The sequence below is a fragment of the Protopterus annectens genome, chromosome 9.part0 (assembly GCF_019279795.1).
Source record: "Protopterus annectens isolate FY-2018-M chromosome 9.part0, PAN1.0, whole genome shotgun sequence".
NCBI lineage: Eukaryota > Metazoa > Chordata > Ceratodontiformes > Protopteridae > Protopterus > Protopterus annectens.
Genome location: NC_056743.1, coordinates 1,096,604,484 through 1,096,621,433, shown reverse-complemented (window position 1 = coordinate 1,096,621,433; position 16,950 = coordinate 1,096,604,484). Strand labels below are relative to the sequence as shown.

General features: G+C 34.5%; 1 protein-coding gene across 1 annotated transcript; it reads right to left on the bottom strand.

Moving 5' to 3' along the window:
* Positions 1-4,687: 4,687 nt before the first annotated feature.
* HOXC10 (homeobox C10) lies at positions 4,688-16,499 on the bottom strand. Its single transcript, XM_044083939.1, has 2 exons — positions 15,663-16,499; positions 4,688-5,551 (listed from the first exon to the last, which is right to left on the bottom strand). Exons 1-2 carry the CDS (start codon positions 16,474-16,476, stop codon positions 5,274-5,276), a joined length of 1,092 nt encoding a protein of 363 aa, XP_043939874.1. The 5' UTR covers positions 16,477-16,499; the 3' UTR covers positions 4,688-5,273.
* Positions 16,500-16,950: the final 451 nt, after the last annotated feature.

Here is a 16,950-nt window from a genome sequence, read left to right as displayed (position 1 = left end):
TCAAGTCTGAAAAAAGTAGGCTGATGTCCGACTTAAACTGTGAAATGGTGTGTGTGTGTGTGTGTGTGTGTGTGTGTGTGTGTGTGTGTAGATACATATAGATAAGTGTGAATATATATATATATATATATATATATATATATATATATATATATATATATACATAAACACACGCACACACACACACACACACACACACACACACACACACACACACACACATTTTTTAACCGGATGGGTTGAGTACAGAAACCATTTTCATCTACCACCCGTGCCATCAGACTACGTAATAGGTATTGCACTTTACAATGCACGCAACTCGTATGTACATACAATATTAGTATACAAAGGATAACGCGGATTCCGTTCTTTCTGTTGTAAAACATTTGTGTACAATACCGGTATACAATATTGATGAAGTTTTTCTTGCTGCAATACTTAGCGACAAGATCAGAGCTTTGCTTAGTATAGAGGGCGAAGTGTAATTAAAATAATGGTGGTGGGAAGTAAAACAGAGGCATGCACTTATTTCACTTAATTAAGATAACTAAACATTGACAAAGTGAGTGAGTTTGTATCTCCTGTTCTCGATGCGGCATTACTCAGAAGTTAAAATATATTAACTTTACCGGTAAACATGCAGAAACAAAAGATTTAACTAAGTTCAGACGTAAATTAACAATGAAATATATTACATTATGTGAGCCATTCGACTTATATAGAAGTTAACTTGAAGACATGGTCTATTTTCATTACGTTTCATTAAGTCTGGAACACGGTGCAAACAATATTTCAGGGACGTGGCAATGCGCAAAACACAATTCTTGCTTTACTAGGTTACCAGAGCAATGTGTATACTGAAACACAAGGAGCCTCTTCATGTTCCCAGTTATATGCAATTACATGCACGTTACTGTGCATGGAAAAAAGTTTGTGTGCGTGTGTGTGTGTGTGTGTGTGTGAGAGAGAGAGAGAGAGAGAGAGAGAGTAAATCACACCTCTCAACTGTACAGATTTTCGCAGAATACCCAAATTTTTGCCTCATATTTTTCGTCCGTTTTTCATAAAATTGTGATTTTTTTTTTGGCAAATTAGTGGCAAATCGTTAAAGATTGAAGTTAGAAAATAATGACAGGCATTTGAGTTTCAGACTTCATAACCTTCAGAAAATTTGTGCTAATGCAAAACCTGTTAGTCTATCAATTTTCTAAGTTTGTAAAAGTAATATTTAAAGTGTCCCTATTTTTGAGCCTTTGTCCCACTTTTATTTACAACTTTGTCCAGATATTGTTTGTGTGTGTGTGTTCATCAAAGAACAAATGAACCACTTTATATTTACTCAGATGTTTCAACACACACACACACATACACACACACACACACACACACACACACATCCAATCTGCCCTCGTGTAAGTCATTATTCCAGAGCTTTCATTTCTTTTGATTTTGATTATACTTCTTAAAACGCGGATCCAATGTCTTATCCATGTCAGCAGGGAATGCAAACATCTTTTTTGCTCTTTCCTAACTTTAGCTCTCCGCGTCTTTTGTGGAGTCCTGTTTTGGAAATAAGAGCAAACTGACAAACCCTAAGCAGACTCTTTAACTTACAGCTGGAGCCAGGAGAATATACAGAAATTTTTTTTTTGCACTCACAGCTTGCAGTCTCAAGCTCATATTGTGTCCAGACCCAAATTTACATTTTAACACCAACATTTTATTAATAATAAACACCTAGTGTGATGATTTATATAAAGGTTTTCGGATTGTAATATTGATCTAATAATAGCATTATACAGTATTAAACAAAACAAACAAAAAAATAGAAATAAAGAACGAGAAAATATGCACATCTCTTATACTGTTTCCTCTGCACACATTGTATTCAACGGTTAAAATACTGCTTTACATGAATACTCTAAGCCAGTTCCTCTCTGGTCTAATTTGCAGGTATGTAGGTAGTGAACGTTTTCTAATCATCTAGCCTTTCTGGGGCGCAGTGTTTCTGAGAGATTACCCAGCTGAATACAATGAGTACGGCAACCAAATCCCCGCACAACCCCCAACACATTTTCTTTATTATTACATGAATCAGCTTTTAAAATAACAGGCAGCAATATTGTATTGTGTGGTGCTATTTATTTAGAGAAAAGTGGTTCTGAAATTTAAATACAAAATGTATCTTGCTGAACTCATTCGTGAAGTACCATCATCACCACTACTGTTGTCAGTATCACAGTCATCATTGCAAAACTGTTGTAGTGTTTTCAGGAGTATAAATAATGATTCTTACTGGATGATATGACTGCTGCATGGAAATTACGTGATGACATATTATTTTACAGTGTCTTTTTATTAACTTTATGTGAAGTATCATGACTGTACATTCAAATAGCATACATAGATCATATTGAAAGACCTGTTTATGTGCACAGTATACATTTCACATTATTTTGCTTGCATCGTAGTGCTTGTTTTACATTAACTCAATGCTATTCTTAATGACAGGGGACAACGAGCAAAGGAAGAATTTTTGTATGACGGCGATCAAAATTTGATATTTAAAAAGAGCTGCCACTTTGTAAAAATAACATATGCATGACACTAATATATTATCACTTCCAACTATCAGTTAATCCCCTGACACTTTTGTCCATGCGCATAACCTCATTAAAATACGATAGGTAACAATACGGCTATACTTTCTTCAGATGAATTTGATTTTCAACTCTGTAATCAACTATACTTTTATTATTTTCCATCAGGTCTAACGGATAACATACTGCACTTTAGAATTATAATCTAATTGTGGCAGTCCGTTACTCAAAACACTATAAAAATATAGTAAAAATGCTCAACTATCACATTTCCGAGTTTTGCATTCACTTCTGTGTAAATGTTATTGTATCCATCAATGCTACTAAAATTATCGGTCTGATATACTCTACAAAGGATGCCTTTTGCAGCATCTACCACAACAATTAAATTAGGAAAAGCTGTTAGTACTTCGTAGAAAACAAGTAGTAAAGTCAAATACTCTGTTAACGTCCTTTTGTAGTGCTCCCCAACACACCACACCCAAACAGGGTTACTGGATTTAGAAACACTATCACTCTATCTGTCTGTCTATCTGTCTGTCTATCTATCTATCAATCAATATATCTATCTACCTATATATCTATCTATCTATATATCTATCTATCCATCTATCTCTCTATTTCTCTGTGCGCGCGCGTGCGGTATTGTTGCATTGTTTTTCAGATTCATAGAGCCAATCAAACATAAAAGTTACATATTTTAATAGACTTTAGTTTGTTTTCATTTCAATGGTAGGTTGATCAACATTTTACTTTGCTTAATAATGAAACCACGTTACAGGCGCCGCGCGCGCACACACAAACACACACACACACACACACACACACACACACACACACACACACACACACTACATCATCTCTCTTTCATCTCTTTCAAGGAAAGTGGTTCATCTGTAAAGCAGCTAGTACAACCAGCAGATAAATTTAACAGAATCGTTGCCTTGATGAAGACGAACTGACGTAATTAAGGCAGTTTCTTGTTGCCGAGTTAAAAGCCAATCCCAACAACATGAAACTACCTAAACCACAGATCAGCTGCATGAATGAGTGGGAAATCCAGACACGGTGCCAGGAAAGAGAGTCTCCCTTCACTGTTTTTATACATACATACATGTTGCCTTCCTCCACATGATTAGACCAGCTTAGTTATCCAGGTAGTGCACTGCATTTTCTTAAGATATTATTTTAGCTCCGCTATATCAAGTTACGTTTTCTTAACCTTCCTCTAACAAAAGACTACCCTATTAAAATAAAAGCAAAATGCATATGTGGTTCTTAATAGTCCACGTCGTAAAACCGGAGGAAAACCCCTATTCCTGTGATGATCTAAAATCACCACACATCACAGCATATAAGAGCATTATTCGAGTTTCAACTCTATTGACAGCACTTTAAATTTGTCTACCTAAATGTCTGACAGCTAGCTTATTTCAGCAGGTGAATGAGCCAATGCTTCTAAAACACAATCCGTTAAGTGTTTTCATTTATGGAGTACCAAATACAGAGTACCAACAGGAACTATTATTAAGTAGTAACCATAAAAACTTTAAATCCCTGAAATGGCTGAAGAGATACCATTTTCACTTAGGGTGAAATCAACACTTGTAGCTTACCTTTCCATTGTTTTCTGTATGTATTTCCTTTCTTCTTCTCTTAGGAAGTCGCATCATCTCTATTTGTTTATCCTCTTTGAACGATGTGCCTTTTTATCCCACAAAGAGGTAGTATAAGTCGACCTGTCATACAGGGAAAAAGCCACAGAAATGAGGAGTGCATCCACAGATTGCCGATTCATCTCTGCCTGCCTTCTTTCCTCCACAGTCACCTTTAAATGCATCTTTTACTGCTGCAGCACATTATATTTGCAGATCATAAAATCCACCTCCAGCGCTTACCAAGACTGTCCTGACATTACTGTTTTATGACCTTGACTTATTGTGGTCACCTGGATAATATTTAAATCAACGTTATGGTCTCTCACGTACATTGAACCCGTCAGGATTCTCGTTTTCAAAGCTGTTTAGAATGAATTTAAAGCAGTTAGAAAGAAAAGTGGGGCTAGGAAAACGAAGGACATCTTAATGTTACACTGGACTAAACGAAATTTATTTTGTTCCTTCACAAAGCAAGCTACATGCAAAGTATAGTTTACAGGACATACTTTAAAACCGACAAGAAAATGAATTTAATAATATATCACATTCTCTAGTATGTTGGCCAGCACATAGTGTATATGTAGCATTAACTAATGGTATAGTATTACATTCAATATTTGCATTCCGTACTGTGTGAATAATACTTCTATTAATTTACAGATCAACTTGGAATTAAATGCGCCTTCGTTTCTTTCTATAATACATTGCGTACATAATATAATTTAGCATTAAAGGACGTTTAAGACTCAGTCCCTTCTCTTAAAAGAATTTATAAAAGTCCGTATAGTTCATTTAACACGTAAATAACTTAATTCTATCAGTCAGTTAGACACTTCTACTTTCTCTTTCTTTTTTAACGAAACTGTAGAATACTCTCATGCCATATCAATGCACATTTGCACTATACAATGGGTATACATTTTATAAGTGTCTGCAAATGAGAGGTCTGAGGTCTTTAGTATTTTGGATGTGGATTTGCATTAAATAAATGTAGGATGTTTGTGAGACGTTGCATTCATGTAAAAGAGAAACTAGACGTTAGCTCTCTGATACGATTTTCTCTGTTCATTTTCTTGAGTTTCATTCTTCGATTCTGAAACCAGATCTTGACTTGTCTGTCTGTCAAGTTGATACTCTTGCTTATCTCCAGGCGGCGCTCCCGAGTCAAGTACATATTGAATAAAAACTCCTTCTCCAATTCGAGCGTTTGGTGTTTGGAATAAGGACATCTTTTCTTTCTGCCGCTTTTTGCAATCATCCAGTTTCCAGTAGCGTTTTCCGATTTGATTTCTTCTGTTGAAAGACGATGAAAGAGAGGTTAGGGCATAGATTAAAGACAACTATTCGCTTTTAACAATAATGCTCTATAGTACTGACTGATAGTCTGTTGTTCATTCGTCTTAGTTAAAAATGTTTGCAAAAATTAGTGCAAAATCAAATTGTGACAGATCGCGTGGGCAATATTACATTTACTTCTAGATGAATTTTCATTGTTACATCAACAATTTTGATTGATAGTTGCATCACTGATCTCCTACATATTATGCCATGTGAATGATGTAAGCAAAAACACTAGCTGCTTACTAAACAGATAATAATATGAAATGCATTAATTTCAAATTGAAGCACCGGGATTTGAACATGCCTCTTCAAAGGTCTAGACATAATTTAAACTCTGATATGAGTGTGGTACTAAAGTCATCAAAGAGTAAATAGAACAAAGAAGACACCAATTAGATACTCCGCAATGCTCAGCAGTTTTAAAATCATGTTGTTGCAAATTTCCAGTTACCACAATACAGTTATACACAACACAGCAAGGCTCCAGTTACACATAATAGAAACTATCCGTAAAAGTCCAGAAGCAACAAATTTTCAAACATTTCCACAAATATTGAGATATTATTTGCACTCCACTACATGGTTCTAACAACTACCCTTCAAGAATCAGGGTGAAAGCCATAAGATAATAAGGGACAAAGGCTCCAAACCAGAAACAGTTTTTTAAATATTGCTTTAATTACTTTAAAAAAAGTTAATAGAACAATGCTTTCTGAACAATAAAAATCACGGCAATCTAATTTCTGGCACTGCTGACAGACTATAATACTCAGTGACTTACCAGAAAAATATTATGTGGGCCAGGGGAAAATATGAGGTAAAATCAGGATGTCTGTAGAAAGAAATTACACTTTCAGTCAAAAATGTCTTGTTCATAAAAAGCTAAACTGTGCCAAATTTCTGCACCATGAATGTTTTTACTAAGCAAACTTTTAATGTGAGAAGATAGCTATTACAGACATACAAACAAGGATATAGAGTAATGTTTTACAAAGGCAACATATAGTAATATGCCAAAGAGAACATCTGAGAAGCAATAATGTGGCTAAGCTTCGGAAGTCAACTCCGTACTTAGTATTCTTAAAATATGTACATTGCACTGTGTGTGTGCGTGTGTATATTAGCAAATACATGTATAATTGTTAATGTACATTACTTAATATCTGTACCTGTGTATTACTAAATGTCTATTTAAAATGTTTGTAACACGCTGGAGGTTTCTAACCGAGTCTCCACTGAAAACTGTTTTTTTATTGACCTCACTGGGGCAAACACGGTAAACAAAAGCAAAATAAAAATAAATAAAACAAAATTGTTAATATTCAATGAACTGTGAATCTCACGTTGCAAAGAAATTGGTTGGAATATATGAATCTCAGGCTGCAAAGAAATTAGTTATAAATATGGTTAGATGTTTGCAGTCAATCAGGGTTTGAATGCTTACTGACTCAGACAGAATAGAAAATTGACAAACTGAAATATTCTTAAAATTCTGATTCATATTATTTTTGCTTATGATTGAAACGCAAAGTAATCGCTTCACTTTACTTACAAAAAGGTATTGTAAGAACAATTCTGCAGTGTAGTAGATGCATTTTAATTACATTTGTCTGAGTATATGCAAAAATATTATACATCGCCAAGCAGGATCAGACAGGCAGACCCACACTCGTACACATCCATATCTGCAACTTTCCAACTTTCAAGCAATATCTATGTAGAACTCTACACACACACACACACACACACACACACACATATATCACACAAGCGCAAAAAAAAAAAAGAATATAAATGCCACATAACTATGCAACAACAGTAAACAAGTAAAATCCAGTAAGATAAGGATGGTGAACTACATTATCTTGCGGTACTGCATTAGGATTGCTGCACAGTTACCTGCTGTTATTTTAATGATTTCTTTTCATCTGCACATTTTCCTTTCACAAGCTGCAACTTTATGTTGCTGGTGTTTATCTTGTTTATTTCAAGGATCTTTAAATATTTTGATTTTTGTAGACATACAGGACACTGTTGAGAAAGTACCCCTGTTGTCTAGTCCACTTACCCGTTCAAAATAAATAAATTGTGTGTGTGTGTGCTTACGCGCGCGGTCTACAGATGTCTAGTTATTGAGATAGATAAACAGACAGACAGATACCTAGATAGATATACAGATATATAGGTGCCTACATGAATGTTTTCATAGATGAAAATGAAGGACACGGACCCGTTCGTCTCCAGGATCAGTTTTCTTTACCTTGCTCTGAGTACCAGGCGAAGCTACGGCTCCTTCACACAAGTATTTCATTGATTAAGCTGGTAGGTAAATAATGAATAAATGAATATGTGTGTGTGTGTGTGTGTGTGTGTGTGTGTGTGTGTGTGTGTGTGTGTGTGTGTGTGAGAGAGAGAGAGATACATTAATGGGATAGTTGTTGAGCTAAAAGGTCTCAATCTTCAGTCAACTAAATGTGGAAGGAATGTTGTTCGCAAAATGTGGAAAAAAGGCAGTATGCAACATTTAGCTAAACTATGGACTACATGACGTTTATATGAGTTGTTTAGAGTTGTGTATGCTTACAAAAAAGTTAATGGAACCGTATGTTGCAATATTATTTGCCATGTGTTTCTTAAAAAAAAAATAATAACACAGAGTGACAATTCTCCACGGAGCAAATAAACGTTGTGCAGCAAAACGAGGAAATATCAAAACCGAAGAACATTTCTGCCATTTAATATACACAAGCATAGAGTATCTAAGCCCATTTAAACAGTATCCCTTAACACATATTCTCGATTGTATTTTTGAGTATGTGTTATATATATTGCTACAATGTGTGGATCTACAGTGTAACAGATGATTAGTGAAAATTAATTAAAAGTCACAAGAAGAAAGGAAGGAAAAGGAAGAAAGAAAGAAAGAAAGAAAGAAAGAAAGAAAGAAAGAAAGAAAGAAAGAAAGAAAGAAAGAAAGAAAGAAAATTTCATCAAAATGATGTAAGACTAACAGCTGGAAGCAGAGGAAGCGCAGCCGCCAGAATCTAACCCACAGCTCTACGATGTGTCTCCCATTATAAAAAGAACAAGAAAACAAGTTTTTGCTTTGAAATATTTTTATAATTAATTTGTAAAGATTACGAAGACGAGATTAGAAGTAATTATTTTAAAAAGAAACAGCATCTGTATGTGCATGTTTGGGGGTGATATGCGCGCGCGCGCGCGTGTGTGTGTGTGTGTGTGTGTGTGTGTGTGTGTGTGTGAGAGAGAGAGAGAGAGAGAGAGAGAGAGAGACTGACAGTGTGTTTTAGTTCAAGAGTAACATCGATTATCTTTACCTTTTTTACAAAGTAATTTCAGAAAAGAGAAAAAAGGGTTGCTTTTGCAATTTCTCGAATGCAATAGAAACTGCTATAAACTAATAAAAATAAAAAATGGACCAAACAAAACCACAGTGGTTGCTTAAGATTTCGTTAATGTATTAACTTACGCAATGTTAAAAATGCTGAGCATGTCAATTTCAACCTGCTTTTGGGGTTTCAGGCAAAAACATGCACGTTCATTTATTTCTTTTAATGGGTAGACAGAAAGCTAGGACGACAATGATCATCACAGATAGAAGTGGGGCATCAGAGTTCGCTTACTGCTCAGCTTAGACTCTTCTGAGAGTCAACATCAAGCTCAGTTCTAAGAGATTATACGATTGTTGTTATGTAAAACGACCCTGCGAGTGTGCGCGCGCACCAAAATGTTTTGTACATCTTCCTCTTTTACGTAGATTATAACGTGTGGACAATATTTTGCGTCTATTTGTATATTTTTGAAATGTTTGAAACGTTGCGCCTAGCACATCACACTTTAAACTGCACTTCTGCTGTAGGCATTTCTTCTTAAAATAAACAAATATAAAACTAAAAAAATGCATTACAAAAACAGAATGGTCAGATTGTAACGAAATAAAAGTAAAATTATTTAGATATGCAGAATATAGAAACACATGCTTCCTGCTTTTGGGAGAACTACCAAAACAATATGCTCATAATCAGTTAATGGAGAAACTTGTATTTCATCTCATATCTACTATTTATGATGCAGTTAGCTTACTTTAGTGTGTGTTATGTGCAAGGAATCTATTTTAATTAAAATCCTGGGTATACTTCCAGGAAGATTTTCTCTGTTGAAAACATAATTTCATTTTTGAGTGCCCTATGTCTCTGATAATAAATACATTTATACTGTAAATAAATTTATGTTGTATACAAATACGCCATTTTGTAGTCTTTTAACTCTGAATAGCTGTACAAAAAAACTAGAAAGGTAAATAAAAAAATCTAACGCACTAGTGTAAAATTATTACACCACAAAGACCACATTATTACTGTTGCATTAAACTTTATCTTACCTATTTTGTATTTTCTTTCTTTATTTATTTATTTCTTGTTACTCATTAGTATCCCAGATAATCATGGCAGTAGTTGTAGCCTGATTATAGTATAGTTACTTTGAATTATTGCTCCTCATTATGGGTGTTATAATCTTTTTTCCTTAATGTACACTGTAATTTTACCGCGTGTTATATGCTGTGTATTGCCGTGAATGTATCATTTTGTTTGCTATATGGCCCAGGAAGTTGCTGAAAATGGTCTTGTACCAACCTACCTACCTTTTAACAAACAATAAATAGACAGATGAATAGCTAGACGACAGATAGATAGATAGATAAATAAACAAATAAATAAATAAAATTATTCATATTTATTATACTCAACAAACCTTCCCTAAAACAATTCTATAAACACTGCTGTAAAAATACTATCCTAGTTCAACAGGATGACTCGACCCTAATCTGCTCTGCCAAATATCTTTCTAAACTTCAACACCTTACACAACAATCCTTCTTATCGATTGAAACACGCCTAAACAATTCACAACTACTTCTAAACCCTACAAAAACAAATGAATGGATGGATGGATGGATGGACGGACGAACGAACGAACGAACAAACAAACAAAAAAACAAACAAATAAATAAATTACTACTCTTCATCCTGAAACACAGCCCTGCCAAAGCAACACTATTCAGTAACACAACCCTGCCAAAACAACACTATTCAGTACAGTCTCTGCCAACAGCACCAAGACAGAACAAGTAAACCAACACAAAATTACTGGGTTTCATCCTATACGACTATTTGAAATTCGATCACTATGTATCACTAAGTTAAAGAAAAAAAATCATGCAAAACTAGATACATTATATAGAGTAAAACCAACCTCACTGGTATAGCCAGAAGACGTGTAGCCACTACTTTCTTACTGCTATCTATCTGTCCTCTATGCTGCTCTAATCTCCACTAACCTTCAGTTTTCACAGTTGTCCAAATTTCAGCAATGTTATAATAAAATAGAGAAATGTGCAGTAAACTATAACGACAGAACACAATTATATCTACCGGTCAGAAAACTAAACTGTTTAGGACTATCAGTCACGCGTCTTTCTTAGTTAAGTACAAGACTACGATTTCTCCATAAGCCAGACAGTTATCCAGCCTTTAGCAACTTAATATAACAATACCCCAAATAGAATTTTACCTGTAAATAAAAATCATTAACCACTATAACCAAATCATCTAATACTATAAGTGACAGTCTGTGTTCAACTAGTGTAACTAAATTATGGAACCATATTCCACTACCACTGAAATCCATTCAGAATGCAAACTCATTTGAAACACAACTAAAACTTAACCTTCAATGGATCTACTCCTGTACATCTCCTGGATAAATGCAACTGTTATTTTCAGCTTGCCATATTGTCAAACCATTTCTCTTCATTCAGAATCCTATGACCCAAAACCAGTCTCCCCCAATACATGAATAGATTTATTAGCATCTTCCGGCTGTACACATTATTTTGTGATACTGCTCACCTCTCACTTCTATACTTCTGATATAAACCTCATGATAATTGTTAGATTAAGGTCAGTCTTTTCAATTATATATATATATATATATATATATATATATATATATATATATATATATATATGAAACACATTTTCCCCTTATCTCTATGTCTTTGAATTTCTAAACGCTAATCACCTGAACTATTAGATACACCTCCTCAAATGTTCAGTGTTTCAACATTTGCTTTTGCATAAGCATCTTTTATACTGTAAGAGTTGTCTCTTTTTTTCATATGAATATAGTCTAATTAGCAAATGTATGTGTAACTACCGATGTGTATTATTTTAGTGTCTGCTCGTGATATTGGCTGTCTGTTTAAAAAAAATGTTTGTAATATGGTGGTGTTTTTATTTCCTGGCGTCATCTGAAATAAGGTTTCTAACTAAACCCAGTTTAATAAACTCGGTAAACAAAAGGGAAAGAAAGAAAGAAAGAAAGAAAGAAAGAAAGAAAGAAAGAAAGAAAGAAAGAAAGAAAGAAAGGAAGGAAGAAAAATAAATATTGCTTCAAGTTCATTGAATACTCCTTTGATGCGTAGTTATAACACTATGTAAAACTATACTCTCGGTGCGATATTTACAGATGGTTACATTTTGATAATCTTGAAGGGGTGAGCAGTGGCAGGTAAATGTCACTGAAATTGTATACAAACATCATATGTTGACATTTTGCCAACAACCAAAAATAAAAAAGTGCAGAACTCTCCAAACATAGCCCTGTAGACATAAAAAATATATAGACACTCTTTATTTTCAGCTGCTGTCCCCACAATCATAAATGAAACATGTCTGTGGTATCCTGCTTGTCAGTTGTACACATCTTCATTGCTAACATAACTTTATAACATTTTACATGTTGGGGATTTTGTAAGTGATAATGCATCTGGAGATGATCAGAAAAAAAAATGTCCTCACCCAACTACGCACACACACAAGGTGAAAATCAGAACTATGCAAGACTAAACAAATGAATACAGAAACACACACAGGTTCTGTTATCCTAAAAGCTTAAACGCTTGGTCTGAAGAACAGAGAAGTCCAGTTTCAACACCAGATCAGTTATTAATAAATATATCTGACAGGAAATCATAACTGTGTTTGTAAACTTCTGACCAAGTATATATCGTTTAAGGGAAAAAATCTGCTTCCATCATCTTTACTGCATATGTGGGATCGCAGAATGTAGCCAACGATTACTTGTTAATTCTCCTTAAATTTTAAGCTGTTTGTATCGCTATGTATTTTCTCTGCTGTTTTCCAGCATCCACCGTAAACAGACAAGTTGGCAGATACATGGATAGATACAGAGATGGACACAATGTAAATATAGCTGCAGACCAGTTAGGGATATAGATATATGGGTGAATAAGCATGAAGAAAAGAGATAGAGGTAAACAGAGAATTGAGAAATCATTCAGAAGGTGTGATATTGGTGGTTTGGGTGTGTGTGTGTCTGTCTGTGTGTGTGTGTCTGTGTGTGTGTGTGTGTGTGGGGGGGGGGGGGTTAAGGGTTATTATGCAACAAAATTCATCAAAGTATAACAAACGTGTATGTCTGAAAGCAGAAAAAAAGTTTAGGTAATCATTTTATTGCACAGATTTTGAGAAAAAGCACAGACATATATATTCCGGTCACATTATATATAGATATATACTTACACACTGAGAGAAAGAGAAAGAAGAATACACATAGATAGTTTTAGACAAAATTATTTATGCATCGTGCTGTGGCATTTATATTTTTTCTTCGTTGCTCGTAATACAGCAATACTGCATTTTATGCATCTATCTATCTGTTTACGTGTGTGTATGCACATATATATAGATATATATATATATATATATATATATATATATATGTACACATACATATATATATATATATATATATATATATATATATATATATATACATATATATATATATATATAGAGAGAGAGAAAGAGCAAGACGAACAAACATACAGAGCTTTAGACAAAAAAATTACTTATGCATTGTGCGTGACATTTATATTTTTTCTTCGTTACTCACAGTGCATTTTATCTATTTATGTATCTATATATACATGTATATATCTAATGTGTACATAAATGTATCGCAGTCACATCTACATGGAAGGAGACAAGACGGGCAAAATAAATAGGTATAGACGTGTGGCTTGCTACGCATATACACACAACACACGCATTTGTAGCTCACTACTGTGTGCGTGTAAATATACATGGGCATACGTACACACATTCACACACACACACTATATATATATATATATATATATATATATATATATATATATATATATATATATATATATATATATATATATATATATATACGATATATCTCTCCGTATTTAAATCCAGACATTCCTGCAGCAGGTTTTGCTTCTCCGCTAAATATCAAAATAACGCTTTTTAAAACCTGTAAAGTCTTTATTAGTGTATTTTGGTATTTAACACGGCTATGATTTGCAGTGTTTTATTTCTTACGCTTGTGAATTACCTAGTTAGCACTTTAGGGCGTTGATTCTGATGCCTTCTGCTTAAATTAGTTTTGGTGAAAGTATTTTGTATTTGTTTCACCTTGCTAAACAATGTCTAAGAATTGTAAACACTGCAAATGTCATTAATGTATTTCAAAATGCTGTATGTGGCTTGGCTTTGCAACATTATACTTTATACCGACAATATCTGCCATGGCTTTAATCACGAATGAAAAGCGTAAAATAGTCCTAAGGCCGGTTCACTAACCAGTACAGGTCAATAACAATAGGTGTGTGTGTTTATGGGTATATGTGAGAGTGTATCTAAATAAATACTGCATATGTATATATATATATATATATATATATATATATATATATATATATATATATATATATATATATATTTGTACATGGGGTAGGGTGTTACATTAGCAATGATTATCATCTAGAGCCAAGGTCCGTCTGTTTCATAGGCGATCTGCAAGAAAGTGTTGTTGCCCAACAAGGTTCATCAAAATAAAACAGTCACTATATGAACATAGAACAAGAAACAAAAGAATATGTGCGAACACACACACACTTTAATACATTTAAACACACATATATGGCGTATTTAAAATGCATGCATTTTATTTACTAAGTAGTCCTCTTTTAGCAGAAACAGTCCTAATTCTACACCCTTTATTTGTTTTTGCTCCGTATATATTATTAGAAGAAAAGTGTCACTCATACGCATGCTGTTATATTTTTTATAGTATGGAAGTGAAATACGCATCTTAAAACGAAAGAGGAAATAAACTTTGCAGTTTTAAACTTTGAAGCTGTGACAGTTCCTTTAGAATATTTGGTTCATGGGCTTCCTGTGTCGTTGTCCTCAATATGCGACTATAAAGTTGTTGTCAGACTGTTCATGCCGCTCAGTTTAGAATATTTACAACGTGTTTGTGTGTCTGTGTGTGTGCTTATTATATTACAGTATGTGAACATCACTTCACAGTCTGCATACAAGGAAGTAGCAGTAATGTTTACATTATTGTACATTTTAAATGTCTGTTAGCATTTTAATACATTTTACAGATTTTCACCAAATCTGGAAGAGTATAATGACAAATGGAAGAGTTTATTTATTTGTGCGCATTTTATACTGCATAATATATTGAAATAATAACTTTATAACTTGACAAGGTTTGTGTAACTCACTTCACAAAGTTTATTTAGTATTAATAAAGTGCTGATATTAAAAAGAAATAAATAAACAAAAAATAAGTGAGCAAGAATTTGAAAAAAAATGTATGACATGTTTACTGTTTTGCGTTATTTTCTAAAACACAAATGCCTCCCTTTGTATTGTTATTTTTACATTATTTTTAAAAAAACTTTGTATTTTCTTTCAGATATCACTTTTTTATGAGTTGGCGACTGTTCCATTTACAGGCTCACTGATACTTCTGTCCATATAGGTATTCACATCACCATCTACTTTTATTTCATGTATTCATTAATGATGCTGTTAAGCAAGTCTACTTTGCGTGAGCCTTTCTGTATAAAGCATCATGCTATTAGAATGACAGTTATCTTCGGGATGTGTACTATATTTGAAATGCGCCTTACCTTTGCTTTCGATGTCAGAGTTGTCAGTGCTTGTATCAGTATTTTTACTCAGCTCCTTTGCTTCCCGGTGTGTTATTTTTCGTGCTGCGGTGTTTTCTTCTGCCTTTATCTCAGACTTCTTTGCTTGGTTGCTAGCCTTATCCTCCTCCTCTGTAAAACTCTCTTTAGCCGGTAACGGATGCTGTGTGGGCTCGTTACTTCCAATAAGGCTGCCTCCCTGAGTAAAACTTGCTTCATATTCATTTATATTGTTACATGCCTGTCCCTTTTCAACCGAATAACCCTGACTCGCTCGGAAATAGCTGGGAACTGGAACTTCTTGATCAGAACAGGACTCCGACATCAGTCTGGGGTACAAGTTTACTTCTGCGGTGCTTTTGGCCTTTTTATCCGAAGTATACATACAACAGACATTTTCTTCCTTCACATTTGTAGGGAAAGAACAAGAGGGCAGCTGCCTGGCAACAGGTTGATCAAATCTGTAGGCATTTTTTGGATCGCTCCAAGTCCCTAGCTGGGATAAATAAGGTGAGTACGTATTCAGTGTAATGGATGCATTATTTGTCTCTTCTCTCTTTGAAAGAGTCGGTATGTGTCCACAATTCCTCATCATTCCACAGCCGAAATCCACCCCTGGCTGCATATACATTCCTGTGTTAGAAGGATAATTTTCACTTCTGCAGGTACTAGTCAAGGGGTCCATCAAATACGAATTGGCAGTCACATTGTTGGGACATGACATTTTCAGACAGGGTTTAAAGAAGATAACGGCAGCAAGAAGCTGACATCTTTTTAGGACAAATATCGGCAACATAATTATCTACACTTCGGCGCGACCACGTGACTTCTAGGCCAATGAGAACTGAAAATGGACTTGATGATTCAGACGCCAGGGACGTCACAAGGGTCAAGTTGTCGGGAGACCGAAGACAACTTGCAGAGCAACAGCGACATCTACCAAACTTTTTGGGGTACGGAATCGCTAGATTCAAGCTGAACAAAGAAGGCCATATTCATCTTTGTTTACCAACGAACCAGTGTGGGCTCAGAGAAAAGAGGTAACATAGACCTAAAGCAAACAAAGTCAAATTCAAACCGAGTTAAGCCATCTTGTTTCAAATTCTTTAACATCATATAGCTTTCCTTATTACTCGCTGAACTCTCGTCTTCAATACCTTAATCCCCTTGACTTTATCATTATGGGGGCTGGGGGCAACATTTCTATTTCGCAATAAAAGTAAAGCAAGAGAAAAACTCGTCTTTAAAACTACATTCAACTGTTAGCTCT